General features: G+C 39.0%; 1 protein-coding gene across 7 annotated transcripts in view; it reads left to right on the top strand.

Annotated features, from left to right (window-relative positions):
* RAD51B (RAD51 paralog B) overlaps nucleotides 1-21,505 on the top strand; it is a 736,945-nt gene that overhangs the window by 28,307 nt on the left and 687,133 nt on the right. For all 7 annotated transcript variants that reach the window (XM_053602196.1, XM_053602197.1, XM_053602198.1 and 4 more), the window contains one exon: nucleotides 1,440-1,576. In XM_053602196.1, the coding sequence (XP_053458171.1) occupies nucleotides 1,440-1,576 (137 nt within the window). The remainder of the gene's footprint in view (nucleotides 1-1,439; nucleotides 1,577-21,505) is intronic.

The raw sequence follows: 21,505 nt of genomic DNA, 5'->3' as shown, positions 1-21,505 counted from the left end.
TAGACCTGCCATTCGATCCTATAATTCCTCTATTAGGTATATACCCAGAAGACCAAAAATCACAATATAGCAAAGACATCTGTACCAGAATGTTTATTGCAGACCAATTCATAATCGCTAAGTCATGGAAGAAGCCCAAGTGCCCATCGACCCACGAATGGACTAGCAAATTGTGGTACATGTATACCATGGAATATTATTCAGCCTTAAAGAAAGATGGAGACTTTACCTCTTTCATGTTTACATGGATGGAGCTGGAACATATTCTTCTTAGCAAAGTATCTCAGGAATGGAAGAAAAAGTATCCAATGTACTCAGCCCTGCTATGAAGCTAATTTATAGCTTTCACATGATGGCTATAACCCAACTATAGCACAAGAATATGGGGAAAGGACCAAGGGAGGGGAAGGGAGGGAGGAGGTTAAGGTGGAGGGAAGGTAATAGGTGGGGCCACACCTACAGTGAATCTTAGAATGGGTACAGGCGAAACTTACTAAATGCAGAATACAAATGTCTACATACAATAACTAAGAAAATGCCATGAAGGCTACGTCGAACAGTTTGATGAGATTATTTCAGATTGTATATGAAACCAACCCATTGTACCCCTTGATTGCACTACGGTACATAGCTATGATTTAACAATAAAAAAATAAAAAAAATTAATTTTGTCATTTTCAGTTAGATTTGAATATGCAAATGATTAATTTCCTAGTTTTTCCTGTTTACACTCTTGATAGTGAGTTTTATAATCTCAAAATAGCTTTCTGCCAATTAAAATTTCAAAATATGCATTTCAAAATATGAATCATCTAGATTCAATAATTGTTGGATTTTGTTTTATTTATACTGTTTCTCTTCCCAGATACACACAAACATATACACATCTTTTTTCTGAAGTATTTGAACTAAATTGTGTATTAATACCTTTACTTTACTCTTAAGAATAAAGATCAAAGCAGCCACTAATGGGACTAGTATGACATTGTTTTGAAAGGCCAATTTTTAACAAATGCCAAACCATTTATTAAAGACTTTTAAATTAAGGTTCTATTGTAAATGTCTTAATGAGGAAAAGGCTCCAAATTGTGAATGTAAGTGAATGAATCTTCCAGCCTTTGTCAACCAAAGTTTCTCATCTGAACTGCAAAATACAGAGGATGATTTGAGTGAGTATTTCATCAGTTCCTCTGAGGATAATACATAACTAATACCAATCCATATGCGGGGGAGCAGTATAGGGCAGTGGTTCTCAACACTGTCACGACCCACAGGAACTAACTGTATTAAAGGGTCATGGCATTAGGAAGGTTGAGAACCACTGTTCTAGGGCTTACACTTTTCCAGGAGCCCAGGTTAGTTGGATGCATATGTAGCAAACTCTTAAGAAGATTTTGTTTTCATTTGTTTGGGACGTTTATACAATTTTTTTTTTTTAGATTACAGGTCTACCAGGTTGTGGAAAAACTCAGTTTTGCATGATGATGAGTGTTTTGGCTACACTACCTACTAACTTGGGAGGGTTAGAAGGAGCTGTCGTGTACATTGACACAGAATCAGCATTTAGTGCTGAAAGGTACGAGATTTTATGATATTTCATTGTAATGTTTTATTTTTATAATCTGTATTATATGTAGTATGGAATATTTACAAATAGTTTGACATTTCACCTTTTTTAAAAGAACAGAATGCTACCCTGTTTCCCCGAAAATAAGACAGTGTCTTATTTTAAGGTGTGCTCCCAAAGATGCGCTAGGTCTTATTTTCAGGGGACATCTTATCTTTCCGGTAAGTAGGTCTTATTTTCAGAGGATGTCTTATTTTCGGGGAAACAGAGTAGATACTATTTTAAAGAAATATTTCTCTCTCTCTCTTTTTTTTTTTTTTTGTAGAGACAGAGTCTCACTTTACCGCCTTCGGTAGAGTGCCATGATGTCACAGGACTCACAGCAACCTCTAGCTCTTGGGCTTCAATGATTCTCCTGTCTCAGCCTCCAGAGCAGCTGGGACTATAGGCGCCCGCCACAATGCCCGGCTTTTTTTTGGTTGCAGTTCAGCTGGGGCTGGGTTTGAATCCGCCACCCTCGGTATATGGGGCTGGCCTACTCACTGAGCCACAGGCGCCACCCTTTTTTTTTTTTGAGGTAGAGTCTCACTATGTGTCACCCTTGGTAGAGTGCTGTGGCGTCACAGCTTACAACAACCTCAAACTCTTGGGTTTAAGCGGTTCTCTTGCCTCAGTTTCCCAAGTAGCTGGGACTTCAGGAGCCTGCCACAGTGCCTGGCTATTTTTCTGTTGTAGTTGTCATTGTTGTTTGGCAGGCCTGGGCTGGGTTTGAATCTACCAGCCCTGGTGTATGTGGCAGGCCATAGCCTCTGAACTATAGGCGCCGAGCCAGGAATATTTCTTTTAAAATTGACATGGGAAGCAGTTTCTTTTTTTTCTCAGTAAATGAAAAAAATGTATTGAATGAATGATTTTACATCCACGTAGTAGAACCACTTAGATAAAACATCCAGATTATTTAATTTCTTCTTTTGCATTGTGTGGAATGTCTTCATCTCAAGAGAAAAACTCTTCATTGAGTAGACAAGGAATGTTGACTTCAGTCGTGGCAAATATCTATGATTTCATTAACCTCCAAACAGTGTGGTCCTGCCGCAACTAGTAGCTTGTTGCTCACTCTTTTTTAAGACCTAGGAGAGACATATATACTGCGATAAAGAATTCTTCCATTTAATGCATTCTGGATTTTCCCCCTTGTTACTTATTACTAATGTAAAGCAATAAGACCTAGTTTCATAAACTATTGTGAGGTCAAAGTAAGTTTCTAACCTTGCAGAATGATGACTTGCAGAACCTCAGACTCTTGGGCTTAAGTGATTCTGTTGCCTCCTAAGTAGCTGAGACTATAGGCACCCACCACAATGCCCGGCTATTTTTTTGTTGTACTTGTCATTGTTGTTTTAGCTGGCCCAGGCTAGGTGTGAACCCACCAGCCCTGGTGTATGTGGCCAGTGCCCTAGATGCTGAGCCTGCTTTTAGTTTTTTATCCCATTCTCCATATGGAATGGAATTTGAGGTTTGATGGTAGGGTCAAGTAGTGTTCTTTAATTTAGATGCCAGACGTGGCTTTCTTACACTGCCTTTTAGAGTTTGTCATGGTGGGTAATAGAGTGGAGCTGGCTCTATAGTAGGTGTTTGATCACATTGCATTTGTTCTTTTATAGGACTGCTTGTCTCCTATTTGGATTTATCAGGGAGGGTTGGTCAATCGGGCAGGAAATCGCTCTGCTGCCAGTAACGTAACACCCCAAATAAAAAGAGCCTTATTTTTCTCACATTATAAGACCTGAATAGGTGGTTGCTGGCACAGGTTCAGCTGCTCAGTGATGACAGAGAGACCTGGGGCTGGTGCATTTTCAGATATTGTATCCATTCTGTGCTCAAGTTAGTGGGAAGGAAAAGGGCCAACCATATCTTTTAGCAGGAAAATATTCTTTTTTTTCTGGATCCTCCCATCTGCAGATTTCCTTTTCATCCCCTGCAGTCATCCTACAGATTTCTCACTGAGCCACCCTCCTCTAAGGAGTCTGGGAAAGTGAGGGGAAAAGATAATTATAACAATCATGATGAGTTGCCTGGAGGAGGTTAATATTGCTGCCTAAGTACAACTGAAGCTATTATAGCAAGGAAGAAGTGGAAATGGATATTGGGTTGGTAATTAATGGTGTCTGTCACAGCTGGGATTGCTTCTGGACTTAGAGAAGACTAAAGCAGAGAAATATGAAACTCATAAAGGAATATGTTTTTGCTTTTCATGTTTTACCATTGTCTAACTTTGTGCTTATGAAGCAAGCTATCTCGTCAGCACAAATTGAAAAGTATTTGAAGGATTTATATGTGGGAGGATTAGAGGATTCATAAATAGAGCATTAGGAGAAGTAATAAAAAGTAAAAAAATAATTTCTTCCTATGAATATTTATTTATTTTTTTATAAACTTTGTATTTAATTATTTTTAGTTTATGTATTTTTATTGTTAAATCATAGCTGTGTACATTAGTGCAATCAAGGGGTACAATGTGCGGGTTTCATATGCAATCTGAAATATTCTCATCAAACTGTTCAACGTAGCCTTCATGGCATTTTCTTAGTTACTGTATGTAGGCATTTGTATTCTGCATTTAGTAACTTTCGCCTATACCCATTCTAAGATGCACCGTAGATGTGGTCCCACCCATTACCTTCCCTTCACCAAAACCTCCCCCTCCCTTCCCCTTCTTTGGCCCTTTCCCCATAGTCTTGTGCTATAGTTGGGTTATAGCCTTCATGTGAAAGCTATAATTTAGCTTCATAGTAGAGCTGAGTACATTGGATACTTTTTCTTCCACTCTTGAGATACTTTGCTAAGAAGAATATGTTCCAGCTCCATCCATGTAAACATGAAAGAGGTAAAGTCTCCATCTTTCTTTAAGGCTGCATAATATACATGTACCACAATTTGCTAGTCCATTTGTGGGTCGATGGACACTTGGGCTTCTTCCATGACTTAGCGATTATGAATTGGGCTGCAATAAACATTCTGGTACAGATGTCTTTGTTATATTGTGACTTTTGGTCTTCTGGGTATAAACCCAGTAAAGGAATTATAGGATCGAATGGCAGGTCTGTTTTTAGGTCTCTAAGTATTCTCCAAACATCCTTCCAGAAGGAACGTATTAGTGTGCATTCCCACCAGCAGTGTAGAAGTGTGTCCTTTTCTCCACATCCATGCCAACGTCTCTGGTTTTGGGATTTTGTTATGTGGGCTACTCTTACTGGGGTTATGTGATATCTCAAAGTAGTTTTGATTTGCATTTCTCTGATGATTAAGGATGATGAGCTTTTTTTCATGTGTTTATAGATTGTGCGTCTGTCTTCTTTAGAGAAGTTTCTCTTCAAGTCCCTTTCCCACTCTGAGATGGGATCACGTGTTCTTTTCTTGCTAATACGTTTGAGTTCTCTGTGGATTCAGGTTATTAAACCTTTATCGGAGGTATAATGTGCAAATATTTTCTCCCATTCTGAGGGCTGTCTGCTTGCTTTACTTACTATGTTCTTGGCTGTGCAGAAGCTTTTTAGTTTGATCAGGTCCCAGTAGTGTATTTTTGACACTGTTTCAATTGCCTGGGGAGTCCTCCTCATAAAGTATTCACCCAGGCCGATTCCTTCAAGAGTTTTCCCTGCACTTTCTTCAAGTATTTTTATAGTTTCATGTCTTAAGTTTCAATCTTTTATCCAGTGAGAGTCTATCTTAGTAGTGGTGAAAGGTGTGGATCCAGTTTCAGTATTCTACAGGTTGCCAGCCAGTTTACCCAGCACCATTTGTTAAAGAGGGAATCTTTTCCCCACTGAATGTTTTTAATTGGCTTGTCAAAGATCAAATAACGGTAAGTAGCTGGATTCATCTCTTGGTTCTCTATTCTGTTCCAGACATCTACTTCTCTGCTTTTGTGCCAGTACCATGCTGTTTTGATTACTGTCGATTTATAGTACAGTCTCAGATCTGGTAGTGTGATTCCTCCTGCTTTGTTTTTATTGCTGAGTAATGTTTTGGCTATTCGAGGTTTTTTCTGATTCCATATAAAACAAAGTATTGTTTTTTCAAGATCTTTAAAATATGACAATGGAGCTATAATAGGAATTGCATTAAAATTGTATATCGCTTTGGGTAGTATGGACATTTTATCAATGTTGATTCTTCCCAGCCATGAGCATGGTATGTTTTTCCATCCGTTAACATCTTCAGCTATTTCTTTTCTTAAGGTTTCATAGTTCTCTTTGTAGAGATCTTCCACATCGTTTGTCAGGTATACTCCCAAATATTTCATCTTCTTTGGCACTACTGTGAAAGGAATAGAGTCCTTGACTGTTTTTTCAGCTTGGTTATTGTTGGTATATATAAAGGCTACAGATTTATAGGTGTAGATTTTGTAGCCTGAGACATTGCTATATTCCTTGATCACTTCTAAAAGTTTTGTAGTAGAATCCCTAGTGTTTTCCAGATATAAGATCATATCATCTGTGAAGAGTGAAAGTTTGATCTCTTCTGACCCTATGTGGATACCCTTGATCGCCTTTTCTTCCCTAATTGCAATGGCTGAAACTTCCATTACAATGTTAAAAAGCAATGGAGACAGTGGGCAACCTTGCCTGGTTCCTGATCTAAGTGGAAATGATTTCAATTTAACTCCATTCAATACGATACTGGCTGTGGGTTTGCTGTAGATGGCCTCTATTAGTTTAAGAAATGTCCCTTCTATACCAATTTTTTTTAAGTGTTCGGATTATGAAGGGATGCTGGATGTTATCAAAAGCTTTTTCTGCATCAATTGAAAGAATCATATGATCTTTATTTTTTGGTTTGTTTATGTGTTGAATAACATTTATAGATTTACGTATATTGAACCAGCCTTGAGACCCTGTGATAAATCCCACTAGGTCATGGTGTATAATTTTTTTGATGTGTTGTTGGATTCTGTTTGTTAGGATCTTATTGAGTATTTTAGCATCAATATTCATTAGTGATATTGGTCTATAATTTTCTTTTCTTATTGGGTCTTTCCCTGGTTTGGGGATCAAGGTGATGTTTGCTTCGTAGAATGTGTTGGGTAATATTCCTTCTTTTTCTGTATTTTGGAAGAGGTTTAGTAGTGTAGGTACTAGTTCTTCTTTAAAGGTTTGGTAGAATTCTGATGTAAAGTCATCTGGTCCTGGGCTTTTCTTTTTAGGGAGATTTTGTATAGTTGATGCTATTTCAGAATTTGATATAGGCCTTTTCAACATTTCCACTTTGTTCTGGCTAAGTCTTTTTAGGTGGCGTACTTCCAGGTAGTGGTCGATTTCTTTCAGATTTTCATATTTCTGAGAGTAGAGTTTCTTGTAGTATTCGTTAAGGATTTTTTGAATTTCTGAGGGGTCTGTTGTTATTTCATCTTTACCATTTCTGGTTGATGAAATTAGAGATTTTACTCTTTTTTTCCTGGTTAGGTTGGCCAAAGGTTTATCTATTTTATTGATCTTTTCAAAAAACCAACTTTTGGATTTATTGATCTCTTGTATAATTCTTTTGTTTTCAATTTCATTTAGTTCTGCTCTGATTTTGGTTATTTCTTTTCTCCTGCTGGGTTTGGGATTGGAGTGTTCTTCCTTCTCCAGTTGCTTGAGATGTCCCATTAAGTTATTAACTTGCTCTCTTTGTGTTTTCTTGAGGAAGGCTTGCAGTGCTATAAATTTCCCTCTTAGGACTGCCTTTGCAGGATCCCAGAGGTTCTGGCAATTCGTATCTTGATTATTGTTTTGTTCCAAAAATTTAGTGATTTCCTTCTTAATTTCGTCTATAACCCATCTATCCTTCAACATAAGGTTGTTTAGCTTCCATGTTCTTGTATGGGTATGCAGGTTCCTATTGTTATTGAGTTCAACTTTTATTCCATGATGGTCTGAGAAGATGCAAGGAATAATTTCTATTTGTTTAAATTTGCTGAGGTTAGATTTGTGGCCTAGGATGTGGTCGATTTTGGAGTATGTTCCGTTGGCTGATGAGAAGAATGTGTATTCAGTTTTCTTGGGATGAAATGTTCTGTAGATGTCTATTACGTCCAGATGTTGGGTGGTTGAGTTTAAATCTACAATTTCTTTACTTAGCTTCTTTTTGGAGGATCTATCCAGCACTGCTAAAGGGGTATTAAAATCTCCAACTACTATGGAAGTGGAGGAAATCGAGAGGCTCATGTCTGTTAGAGTTTCTCTTATAAATTGAGGTGCGTTGTGGTTGGGTGCATAAATATTAATAATAGAGATCTCATCATATTGAGTATTACGTTTAACAAATCTGAAGTGTCCATCCTTATCCTTAATTATTTTTGTTGGTTCAAAACCTATTGCGTCTGCGAACAGGATAGCAACGCCTGCTTTTTTCTGCTTTCCATTTGCCTGGAATATAGATGACCTTCCCTTCACCTTGAGTCTATATTTGTATTTTAATGTAAGATGCGATTCTTGTATGCAACAGATATCTGGCTTGAATTTTTGTATCTAGTCAGCCAACCTGTGCCTCTTTAGAGGACAATTTAAACTATTCACATTAATTGAGAATATTGATAATCCTTTCGAGAGTCCGGTGGACTTTTTTTTTTTTTTTGTAGAGACAGAGTCTCACTTTATGGCCCTTGGTAGAGTGCCGTGGCCTCAACTAGCTCACAGCAAACTCCAACTCTTGGGCCCAAGCAATTCTGTTGCCTCAGCCTCCCGAGTAGCTTGGACTACAGGCGCCTGCCACAATGCCTGGCTATTTTTTGGTTGCAGTTTGGCTGGGGCTGGGTTTGAACCCGCCACCCTCAGTATATAGGGCCGGCGCCCTACTGACTGAGCTACAGGCTCCACCCCCGGTGGACATTTTTAATCCTTTTGCAACTGTGGAAGTTGGAATTTGATCAAAATTTTCTGGGTGAGTTTACTTTTGTGGTGGAGGATTATGCTGGTCTTTATGGAGGATAGGTCTGAGAATGTCCTGGAGAGCTGGTTTAGTTATGGCAAATTTATTCAACATGTGAATATCATTGAAGTATTTAATTTATCCGTCATAAATGAAACTCAGTTTAGTTGCGTATAGGATCCTGGGTTGAAACTTATTTTGTTTTAGGAGATTAAAAGTCGATGACCATCCTTTTCTAGCTTGAAAGTTTTCAGCAGAGAGATTTGCAGTTATTCTAATATTCTTCCCCTTGTAGGTAATGGTTTTCTTTCATCTGGCGGCTTTCAGAATTTTCTCCTTCATATTAACTTTAGTGAAATTGGTTATGATGTGTCTGGGGGATGTCTTATTCTGGTTGAGTTGTGCTGGAGTTCTGAAACTGTCTGCTACCTGAATTTCAGAATCTCTTGGCATGTCTGGAAAGTTCTCCTTCATAATCTCATGGAGAAGAGACTCTGTGCCATTTTGTTGCTTTTGGGGATCCCTATAAGACGAATATTGGTTTTCTTTGAATTATCCCAGAGCTCTCTGAGAGAGTGATCTGTTTTTGCCCTCCATTTCTCATCCTCTTTGAGAGTTTGGGAGCGTTCGAAAACTTTGTCTTCAATGTCAGAAATCCTTTCTTCTGCTTGCTCCATTCTGTTGCTTAGGGATTCTACTGTGTTTCTCAGATCTTTGCGGGATGCAACTTCTTGTCTCAATGTGTCAAAATCTTTGGTCATTTGGTCTTTGAATTTGTTGAATTTTTGAGATATCTTTTGGGTTACTGCTTGGAGTTCTAATTCAATTTTATTTGCTATCCAGATTCTGAATTCGATTTCTGACATCTCAGCTATTTGTTTGTGCATGGGATCTTGTGCTGTGTTTGCGCCATTGATCCCTGGGGGAGTTGATCTGCTCTGATTATTCATATTTCCAGAGATGTTTCTGTTGATTTCGCCTCATGATTGTTTTTCACCGTTGCCTCTTGCTGTTCTTAGAGTTGGGGAGGTGTCTTTCCAAGATTAGATCCCAGTGGGATCACTCTATTGTTGCTTGATCTTTGTAGGGAGTGACCCTGTGTAGTTCCTCTGGGGCTGTTCTAGCTAGGGAGTTCTGGTTGTGGAAGCAGCTCTGGCGTGTGACACACCCAGATCCAGCAACAGGGCAGGAGGTGGTGCGCATGGTTCTGGGAGTGTGTGGCACCCAGTGAGTTTTGCACAGAGAGCCCAAGAGTCCAGCAGTCTCTAGCCAGGAGAAGGGCTCTGTCTAGAGGCAGGGAGGGCTCCAAAGGACATGTGGCTACCAGTATCCCTGGCCAGACAAGCGGGCCAGTGTGGAGGCTGAGAGGACACAGGAGTGAGGTCGCAGGGTTGCACAGTTCCCGAAGTTCCTGGTCAGGGCATGCGGAGGCCCAGTTCGTGCGGGGTCACGGCACAGATCTTATGGAGGTCCGGGTAGCACCAAGCCCAGGAATTTGAGGTTACTATGAGCTTTGACACCTCAGCCCTCTACCCAGGGCAACAGCCCGAGCCTCCAGTGTGACAAAACCGTCTCACTCTGCCTCTAAGGGTTAGGGGTGTAAGGCAGCTCAGTCCCCGCCTTTAGGGTGCTCAGTTGCTAGGTTACTAGGTCCCGCCCAATTTTTGCTCTGGGACCCTGAGGGCAGAGCTTGCCAGGCCCAGCTCAGTGGCTCTGTCTCGGGCCCCAGACAATGCCCAAAGTTCTCCGCACTCCTGCTCAAGCTCTCCCCAAGGCAGTTCAATTGAGTGCCAAGTCCAAAAATACCGAAACAGTTCACAGGTAAGGCCTTTCCGGTTGCATTCTCACTGTTGCTTGTACTTACAGTTGCCAGCGTGATTAGGTCGATTGAACACACGCAATCATTTACCAGTTTCCCACTGTTTTTGTCCTCCTCTTGGAGTCCAGAAGTCCCTTGCTGACTCCCTGTATCCTCAAAGGGATGATTATAGATAGATCCCACCTGTCAGAGATGTCTGGAGTCTTATCTCCCCAGACTCACCATGCCCAGTTGCAGGGAAGCTGTTACTCGGCCGCCATCTTTAAACCAATCCCCTATGAATATTTAGATGTCTTTTTTTTTTTTTTTTTTTTTTTGAGACAGAGTCTCACTTTATCACCCTAGGTAGAGTGTTGTGGTGTCACAACTCACAGCAACCTCTAACTCCTGGCCATAGGCGATTCTCTTGCCTGAGCCTTCCGAGTAGCTGGGACTACAGGCGCCCCTCACCCCTTTCCTTTCTCCTCTCTCCCCTCTCTCTCCTACAGAGGAAGATAATACTTGTCAACAATACTTTTTCTTCTTAATTGACGTACACCTTTTGATTGTGGAACTGATCAGGAATGAAGTAAATCTATGTACAAGCAGTGAACTCTTTCTAGAACTGGAATCTTTAAATTGCACTGTAGCTATCAGGTCCAAATTAAGGCATAGTTATTTATCTGGCTTTCTACCATGGTAAATCCTTTGTAGGATTTATAGCTAGTATTATCTGTTAGGAATCAGTGGCTCTGGGCAATGGAACATTGAGAGTAAATGTAGGATTATTGACTACAGGAAGGGAAGTTGGCAGATGGGCAGTGTTTTATCTCAGGACATCTCTGCTTGTAATTGATATGCAAATGATTCATCTATAGTGGAGATTTCAGAAATAAAGCTTTTTTTTCTTTTTGAGACAGAGTCTCAAGCTGTTGCCCTGGGTAGAGTGCTGTGGCATCACAGCTCACAGCAACCTCAAACTCTTGGGCATAAGCCAGTGGTTCTCAACCTTCCTGATGCTGTGGCCCTTAATACAGTTCCTGTGGGTTGTGACCCACAGGTTGAGAACCGTTGGCTTAAGCAATTCTCTTGCCTCAGCCTCCCAAGTAGCTGGGACTATAGGTTCCTGCCACAATGCCTGGGTATTTTTTTTTTTTTTTTTTTGGTTGCAGTTGTCGTTTTTGTTTAGCAGGTCTGGGTGGCGTTCAAACCTGCCAGCCTTGGTGTATTTACCAGCGCCCCGCCAACTGAGCTCCGGGCGCCGCCCAGAAATAAAGCTTTTAATATGTTTTTCTTAGATATTATTTTGTTTTATGGGCCACGGGTATAAAAGTAGCTTTTTGACTGTGTGGTCCTTATAATGATACTCCACGTGAGGCAGGAAGAAAAGCAGAAGTAAATTTTGTCCTAGTAACTCTGCACAGATACAGCGGTGCACAGATACAACGGCCGTGGCATTGTCCAGGCAGTTGTGATAATCTGAAGATAAGTAACCCCCACTGCAGCAAATATTCCTGTTGTCTATATGCCTTTCAGAAAATGTATGTTGTAACATATTAACTTCCTGGACCTAATGTTGTCTTTGAGGATGGGCAGCAGCCATACTTTAAACTCAGGGACCAGCCTAATCTTCCCTGATCCATGAGATTTTCACAGGCACCCAAGCCCAAAGACAGTATAAAATCTTGTAAAGTGTGGGTTGTTGAGACTTGATAGGGTTGAGAGCCACTGCTCTCAATACATAACATTAACTAGAACATATTCAGCATGATATAATTGACATTCATCATAATTGATTCATACACCAGCACTATAAAGTAAGAAGAGTGTACATTCTGATACCACACTTTAAAGTAACAAGGGTGTACCTTCTGATCCTCATCTTAGAAACGAAAAAAATAGGACTTGGAAATTATACGATTTGCCCAAGATCATATAGCTAGTAAGTGAGCTGAGAGGTGAACTCACTTCCTCTTTTCACTGAACTTTGGTTAACTCTGAGGAAAGATCCAAGGATTCTTTTCATTCACTCATTCAACAATACTTGGCATTCTATTTGTGAATCCAGCTTTATTCTATTTTCCAATGGGCTTCTAGTCTTTTTATTCTTGATTTGCAGCAGGTCTTTTTTTTAAGAGAAAGAGTTTCATTTTGTAGCCCGTGGTAGAGTGCTGTGCTGTCACAGCTCACAGCAACCTCCAGCTCTTGGGTTTAGGCGATACTCTTGCCTCAGCCATCGAAGTAGCTGGGACTACAGGCATCCCCCACAATGCCCAGCTATTTTTGTTGTTGTTGTTGTTTTTGCAGTTTGGCCGGGGCTGGGTTTGAACCCAACACCCTTGGTGTATGGGGCCGGCGCCGTACTCACTGAGCCACAGGTGCTGCCCTGCAGCAGTTCTTTGTACATCTTCTAGATTTTAATTGTTTGTCAGTTTTGTCCATTGCAAATATATTTGCCTACTCTATTATCTGTTACCTTTAACTATGGCATCCTTTGTTGAACAGAAATTTGTAATTTTAAAGTTGTTGCCTTTAAAGTCTTGCCTTGTGGTTTTGGTTTTTGAATTTTACGTAAGAAGTTTTTCCCTCCTATTAGGTACCAAAAATAGTTGTCCTAGAGTTTTTTCCTAATATGTTTCTAGCTTTATCTTTCATGTTAGTATCTTTAATCTGTCAGAAACCCATTAAGGATATACTTACTTTAAATTTTGATATAAGCTGCCACACCCCCTTCCAGAAATATTGTATGCAATTACATTCCAACCAACAGTGTTTTGAGAACATTTATCAATATTCTGTTTTTAATTTCTTTCTTTAAATTTTTCCATACTTGGGGGAAAAAATGATATCTCATTGTTTTAACTGTTGTGGGCCATCATCATCTTTTCATATATTCATTGCCCATTGATATTTCTTTGGCAAGTTAATTAGAAATACATTCTTGTTGTTTTTCTTTATTTTTTCATGGATTTATAGGACCATTTTGTGTGTTATGGCTATAAATGTCTACATGATTTTTCTCCCAGTCATTTATCTTTTAACTTTGGTTATGCTATCTTTTGTTATCTATGATTCAGGGCTCTTAAACTTTTTAGGTAGATTATATGGATTGATATTTACCATACTAGAAACTTAATATGGAAAATTTGAAAAATTTTTAACTATTAAAAATACAATAAGTCTGTTACATGTTAACATGCTGTATCAGGCAGGGGTCTATCACAGAAGTGGAACCAGTAGAATATATATACTCAGCCCTAACCCTCAGGGGCAGAGTGAGACCGGTTTTGGCACACTGGGTAAGTGGATAGCCACTTCACACACATATATGTGTGTGTGTGTGTGTGTATATATATATATATATATATATATATATAGTGAGAGAGAGAGAGACTAATTGCAAAGAAATTGGCGTATGCTCTTGTGGGGACTCTGAAATCCTTAGGACAGACTGTCAGGAAAGGCCAGTTAGAACTTTCAGCCAGGAGCTATAAATTATAGTCCCTGGATAGAATTTGTTCTTTTTCAAGGAAGTTTGAGTTCTGCTCTTCAAACCTGTTAATTAATTAAGTCAGGCCCACCCAGATGACATAGTCTAATCTCTTACTTAAAGTCAACTGTTTATGGACATTAATGACATCTGCAAAATTCTTTCACACTGATGTACAGATTAGTGTTTGATTGAATAACAGGAGACTGTAGCCTAGCCAACTTGGCCTAGGAACTGACCATCACACATTTTTTTTTATGGAAAATAAATGTATTTTCTAAACTTAAAAAAATGAGAGAAGAGTGACATTCTTTTACATTTTTGAAATCTCTTTAATGTATGACCTAATAAAAGTCACCTGGATTCTAATATTTGCTTCTGTATTCAGTCTATTCAAATATGTTGTTTTTACTGAAATATGTCAAGATCAGGCTTCACACAGATAAGTAGTTAGAAAATCAAAGAAAAGGAGGAGAAGAGCAAGATGGTGGCTGAGTAACAGCTTCCTTGCATCTGGGCACCGTGAGTCTGGGGAGATAGGACTCCAGGCATCTCTGACTGGTGGGATCTGCCTATCATCACCCCTGTGAGGATCCAGGGAGTCAGCTAGAGACTTCTGGACCCCAAGAGGAGGACTAAAACAGTGGAAAACCGGCAAGTAGTCGCGTGTGTTCAATTGGTCTAAACCTGCCCACAACTGTAAGTTCAGTAACAACGAGACTGCAAACCGGAAAGGCCTTACCTGTGAACTGTTTTGGTGTCTTTGGACTTGGCACTCAGTTGCACTGCCTTGGGGAGAGCCTGAGTGGGAGTGTGGAGAACTTTGGCCATTGCCTAGGGCCCCAGTCTGAGCCGCTGAGCCAGACGGAGCTAATAGTGTTTGGCTGTGGGTCACAAGGAGCCATTGTGAGTGATCTGCCCTGGCAAGCTCCACCCTCAGGGTCGCAGTGCTAAAATGGGTGGGAGCTGGTAACCTAGCAACTGAGTAGCCTAAGGGTGGGGTCTGAGCTGCCTTGCAGCCCTAACCCTCAGGGGCAGAGTGAGACCGATTTTGGCACACTGGGTAAGTGGATAGCCACTTCAGCAGTGATTCCAGTGACAAGCACTTTCCTGGGAAGGCTTCTGCTCAGCAAGTGAACAAGTTCAAAGTGCCTTTTCAGTGGGCTGAAGAGAGATTTACGGTGTCTACCTATTGGGGTTTGAGAAATCAGCAGCCTCAAGTCGTATCAGAACTGTGATTAACATCTCATACCCCAGAAGAGCACGTGTTGCCCAGACTATATTCAACAACATATACATACTGCTTTGTTTTTGGTTGTGTGTATTTTTTTTTGTTGTTGTTTGGTTGTTTTTTTTTGTTTATTTTGATGTTGTTGATGTTGTTTTGTTTTTTAATTTCAACCTTTTCCGTACAGATCTTTTTTCTTTCTCAACTTTTCTAGTTTAATTATAATTTCCTATTGCTGCCTTTTTCAATAACTAGAACTTCATTTTTGCTACTGTTTCTACCGCTATGATTTGGTTTTTCACTCAATTTTATCCCGTAAAGTTTTCTGTTTGCTTGTTTTGGTTTGATTTATAGCATTTTTGTCTTTCCTCTCTACTTGGTGGAGGTGGGGTACTGTGTCTGATCAGGTTAGCAAGGAGCTGCTGACCTCCAGGGAACCACCCAACGGGGCACCCCCAGAAGGTGGGTTTTTTTTTAGGGTTGTGTCAAAGTACCCTACTGTACACCTATATTGCTCTGTCTGCCTCTTTCTGTGCCTCTCTTCTTTTTGTCAATATTCCTTTTACCCACCCCCGCTCCTTTCTCTATTTTTTTTTTTTTTTCTTTTCACTCCGTCCTCCTTTCTTTCAGCCCTTTCTTGCTCTTCAAACTTCTCACCTTTCTGGTCTTGTAACAAAAGGACTCATTGACCTCTTAGTCCACAGGCACGAGAACTTAAAGAACAAAAGGAAGTGAAAGGAAAATTAGGGCAAGGAAACAGATAAAAGAAATCACTCATGAGGAAGAATCAGCAGAAAACTCCAGGCAACATGAAAAACCAGTCCAGAACAACCCCGCCAAGGGACCATGAGGTAGCTACTGCAGAGGATTCCACCTATAAAGAAATGTTAGGAATGACAGAATGGGAATTTAGAATACACATGATGAAAACAATGAAAGAAATAATGGAAACAATGAAGGAAACTGCTAATAAAGTGGAAAATAACCAAAAGGAAATCCAAAAACAGAATCAAATAAGAGATGAATGATATGAAGAATATAAAAAGGATATAGCAGAGCTGAAGGAACTGAAACAGTCAATTAGGGAACTTAAAGATGCAATGGAAAGTATCAGCAACAGGTTAGACCATGCAGAAGAAAGAATTTCAGGGGTAGAAGACAAAATTCTTGAGATAACTCAGATAGTAAAAGAGGCAGAAAAGAAGAGAGAGAAAGCAGAACGTTCACTGTCAGAATTATGGGACTTTATGAAGCGTTCCAACATACGAGTTATAGGAATCCCAGAAGGGGAAGAAGAATGCCCCAGAGGAATGGAAGCCATACTAGAGAATATTATAAAAGTAAATTTCCCAAATATCACCAAAGATTCTGACACACTGCTTTCAGAGGGATATCGGACCCCAGGTCTCCTCAACTCTAACGAGCTTCTCCAAGACACATTGTGATGAACCTGTCCAAAGTCAAGACAAAAGAAAAGATTCTGCAAGCTGCCAGGAGTAAGCGCCAGTTGACCTACAGGGGCTAATCCATCAGAGTGACCGCAGACTTCTCTAATGAAACTTTCCAAGTAAGAAGACAATGGTCATCTACCTTTAATCTACTTAAACAGAACAATTTCCAGCCCAGAATTCTGTACCCTGCTAAGCTAAGCTTCAAAATTGAGGGAGAAATCAAATCATTTACGGATATACAAACATTGAGGAAATTTGCCACAAGCCCAGCTCTACAGTAAATACTTCTACCTGTTCTGCACACTGACCACCACAATGGATCAGCAGCAAAGTAAGAACTGAGAAATTAAAGGATAGAACCTAACCTCCATACTGATGCAAAAGATAAAACTCAGCAATGTACTCTCACAAAATAAGATGAATAGAATACTACCACACTTATCAATTATCTCAATAAATGTTAATGGCTTGAATTCTCCACTGAAGAGACATAGATTGGCTGACTGGCTTAAAAAACACAAGCCATCCATTTGCTGTCTGTAAGAAACACACCTGGCTTCAAAAGACAAATTAAAGCTCTGAGTCAAGGGTTGGAAGACAAGTTTTCAGGCAAACGGAATTCAGAAGAAAAGAGGAATTGCAATCTTATTTTCAGATTCATGTCGATTTAAAGCAAGTAAAGTCAAAAAAGACAAAGATGGTCACTTTATATTGGTCAAGGGAAAAATACAACAAGAAGATGTTTCAATTCTAAGTATTTTGCACCCAATTTAAATGCTCCCAGATCTTTGAAACAGACCTTACTCAGTCTGAGCAGTATATCTGATAATACCATGATAACAGGGGACTTTAACACTCCTCTTACAGAGCTGGACAGATCCTCTAAACAGAAATTAAACAAAGTAATAAGAGATTTAAATGAGACCCTAGAACAACTGTGTTTGATAGACGCATATAGAACACTCCATCCCAAAGATAAAGAATATACATTCTTCTCATCACCCCATGGAACATTCTTCAAAATTGATCATATCCTGGGACACAAAACAAATATCAACAGAATCAAAAGAATTGAAACCCTGTATCTTCTCAGACCATAAAGCACTAAAGGTGGAACTCAACTCTAACAAAAACGCTTGACCCCACACAAAGGCATGGAAATTAAACAATCTTCTGTTGAATAACAGATGGGTGCAGGAAGAAATAAAACAGGAAATCATTAACTTCCTTGAGCATAACAACAATGAAGACACAAGCTACCAAAACCTGTGGGATACTGCAAAAGCAGTTTTGAGAGGAAAATTCATCGCTTTAGATGCCTACATTGGAAAAACAGAAAGAGAGCGCATCAACAATCTTTCAAGAGATCTTATGGAATTGGAAGAAGAACAATCTAAGCCTAAACTCAGAAGAAGAAAAGAAATATCCAAAATCAAATCAGAGATCAATGAAATTGAAAACAAAAGAATCATTCAGAAAATAATGAAACAAGGAGTTGGTTTTTTGAAAAAATAAATAAAATAGATAAACCATTGGCCAAACTAACGAGGAATAAAAAAGTAAAATCTCTAGTAACCTCAATCAGAAATGATAAAGGGGAAATAACAACTGATCCCAGAGAGATACAAGAGATCATCTCTGAATACTACCAGAAACTCTATGCCCAGAAATTTGACAACGTGAAGGAAATGGATCAATATTTGGAATCACACCGTCTCCCTAAACTGAGCCAGGAAGAAATAGAGCTCCGAAACAGACCAATTTCAAGCACTGAGATCAAAGAAACAATAAAAAATCTTCCAACCAAAAAATACCCTGGTCCAGATGGCTTCACCCCAGATTCTATCAAACCTTCAAGGAAGAGCTTATTCCTGTACTGCAGAAATTATTCCAAAAAATTGAGGAAGAAGGAATCTTCCCCAACACATTCTGTGAAGCAAACATCACCCGGATACCAAAACCGGGAAAAGACCCAAAAAAAAAGGAGAATTTCAGACCAATCTTACTCATGAATATAGATGCAAAAATTCTCAACAAAATCCTAGCCAATAGATTACATTTTATCATCAAAAAAGTCATTCATCATGATCAAGTATGCTTCATCCCAGGGATCCAAGGCTGGTTTAACATACGCAAGTCCATAAACGTTATCCACCATATTAACAGAGGCAAAAATAAAGATCACATGATCCTCTCAATAGATGCAGAGACGGCATTTGATAAAATACAGCATCCTTTTCTAATTACAACACTGAAGAGTATAGGCATAGGTGGCACATTTCTAAAACTGATCGAAGCTATCTATGACAAACCCACAGCCAAGATTTTACTGAATGGAGTAAAACTCAAAGCTTTTCCTCTTAGAACTGGAACCAGACAAGGTTGTCCTCTGTCACCTTTACTATTTAATGTAGTGCTGGAAGTTCTAGCCAATACAATTAGGCAAGAGAAGGAAATAAAGGGAATCCAAATGGGAGCAGAGGAGGTCAAACTCTCCCTCTTTGCTGACGACATGATCTTATACTTAGAGAACCCCAAAGACTCAACCACAAGACTCCTAGAAGTCATCAAAAAATACAGTAATGTTTCAGGATATAAAATCAATGTCCACAAGTCAGTAGCCTTTGTGTACACCAATAACAGTCAAGATGAGAAGCTAATTAAGGACACAACTCCCTTCACCTTAGTTTCAAAGAAAGTGAAATACCTAGGAATATACCTAACGAAGGAGGTGAAGGACCTCTATAAAGAAAACTATGAAATCCTCAGAAAGGAAATAGCAGAGGATATTAACAAATGGAAGAACATACCATGCTCATGGCTTGGAAGAATCAACATTGTTAAAATGTCTGTACTTCCCAAAGCAATCTACCTATTCAATGCCATTCCTATCAAAATACCAACATCGTAATTTCAAGATTTGGAAAAAATGATTCTGCGTTTTGTATGGAACTGGAAAAAACCCTGTATAGCTAAGGCAGTTCTTTGTAACAAAAATAAAGCTGGGGGGATCAGCATACCAGATTTTAGTCTGTACTACAAAGCCACAGTGCTCAAGACAGCATGTTACTGGCACAAAAACAGAGACATAGACACTTGGAATTGAATTGAAAACCAAGAAATGAAACTAACATCTTACAACCACCTAATCTTCGATAAACCAAACAAGAACATACCTTGGGGGAAAGACTCCCTATTCAATAAATGGTGTTGGGAGAACTGGATGTCTACATGTAAAAGACTGAAACTGGACCCACACCTTTCCCCACTCACAAAAATTGATTTAAAGGACTTAAATTTAAGGCATGAAACAATAAAAATACTCAAAGAAAGCATAGGAAAAATAGTGGAAGATATTGGCCTGGGTAAAGACTTCATGAAGAAGACTGCCATGGCAATTGCAACAACAACAAAAATAAACAAATGGGATTTCAATAAACTGAAAAGCTTCTGTACAGCTAAGGAGACAATAACTAAAGCAAAGAGACAACCTAACACAATGGGAAAGGATATTTGCATATTTTCAATCAGACAAAAGCTTGATAACTAGGATCTATAGAGAACTCAAATTAATCCACATGAAAAAGCCAATAATCCCATATATCAACGGGCAAGGGACATGAATAGAACTTTCTCTAAAGATGACAGACGAATGGCTAACAAACACATGAAAAAATGTTCATCATCTCTATATATTAGAGAAATGCAAATCAAAACATCCCTGAGATATCATCTAACCCCAGTGAGAATGGCCCACATCACAAAATCTCAAAACTGCAGATGCTGGCGTGGATGTGGAAGAAGGGAACACTTTTACACTGCTGGTGGAACTGCAAACTAGTACAACCTTTCTGGAAGGAAGTATGGAGAAACCTCAAAGCACTCAAGCTAGACCTCCCATTTCATCCTGCAATCCCATTTCTGGGCATCTACCGAGAAGGAAAAAAATCCTTTTATCATAAGGATACTTGTACTAGACTGTTTATTGCAGCTGAATTTACAATCGCCAAAATGTGGAAACAGACTAAATGCCCACCAACCCAGGAATTCATTAAGAAGCTAAGGTATATGTATAGCATGGAATACTATTCAGCTATTAAAAAAAGTGGAGACTTTACATCCTTTGTATTAACCTGGATGGAAGTGGAAGACATTATTCTTAGTAAAGCATCACAAGAATCGAGAAGCATGAATCCTATGTACTCAATTTTGATATGAGGACAATTAATGACAATTAAGGGTATGGTGGGAAGGAAAAGCAGAAAGAGGGATGGAGGGAGGGGGGTGGGGCCTTGGTGTGTGTCACACTTTATGGGGGCAAGACATGATTGCAAGAGGGACTTTACCTAACAATTGCAATCAGTGTAACCTGGCTTATTGTACCCTCAATGAATCCCCAACAATAAAAAATAAATAAATAAATAAAATCAAAGAATATTTTTATAGTCTTTTCAAATAGTTATACATATTCTTCTTTGCTTATGCACCAAGAGTTAAGTAATAATTGCTTAGAGGTTAGTTATATGTAGAATCTGAAATCAGATTAATAATTTTTTGTACTGTTACATTAAAATTTATTGATCTTTCTTGCACTTTTAATGGATATTTACCCACACATGATTTTATAATATTATGCTTTTGTCATTTAGAAAATATTGGTTCACTGACTCATGGAGTTCTTTTAAATGTTGTCACATTTCATTGTTTAATATGAAAAAAATATTACTCATTAGTATCTCCACTGATCTGAACCAAAGTATTTAAATATTGGGAATCGGTCATGCTTTTTAAAATTCTGATTTTTCATTGAAACCGTGAATTTTATCATTTGCAAAAAAATACTATCACTTGTTTCTCTTGAAGGACCAGGATTACTTCGTTTATTTTTGAGAAAATGTATGCCTTATACTCAGGTCTGAAAAACCGTAATTTGTGTGTCAATCATTCTTTCAAGTAAAAATGGTCTTTCATGGAAAAAGTGACTTGTATAGCTCATAGCTCAAATAATTGTACATGTGTTTTTTTCTTAAGATCATTGGTGTACTTCAGAATGTAGCAG

This window comes from Nycticebus coucang, chromosome 9 (assembly GCF_027406575.1).
Source record: "Nycticebus coucang isolate mNycCou1 chromosome 9, mNycCou1.pri, whole genome shotgun sequence".
In the NCBI taxonomy this organism is placed as follows: Eukaryota; Metazoa; Chordata; class Mammalia; order Primates; family Lorisidae; genus Nycticebus; species Nycticebus coucang.
Note: the sequence above shows the minus strand (reverse complement) of the source record. Positions and strands in the feature narration are given on the sequence as shown.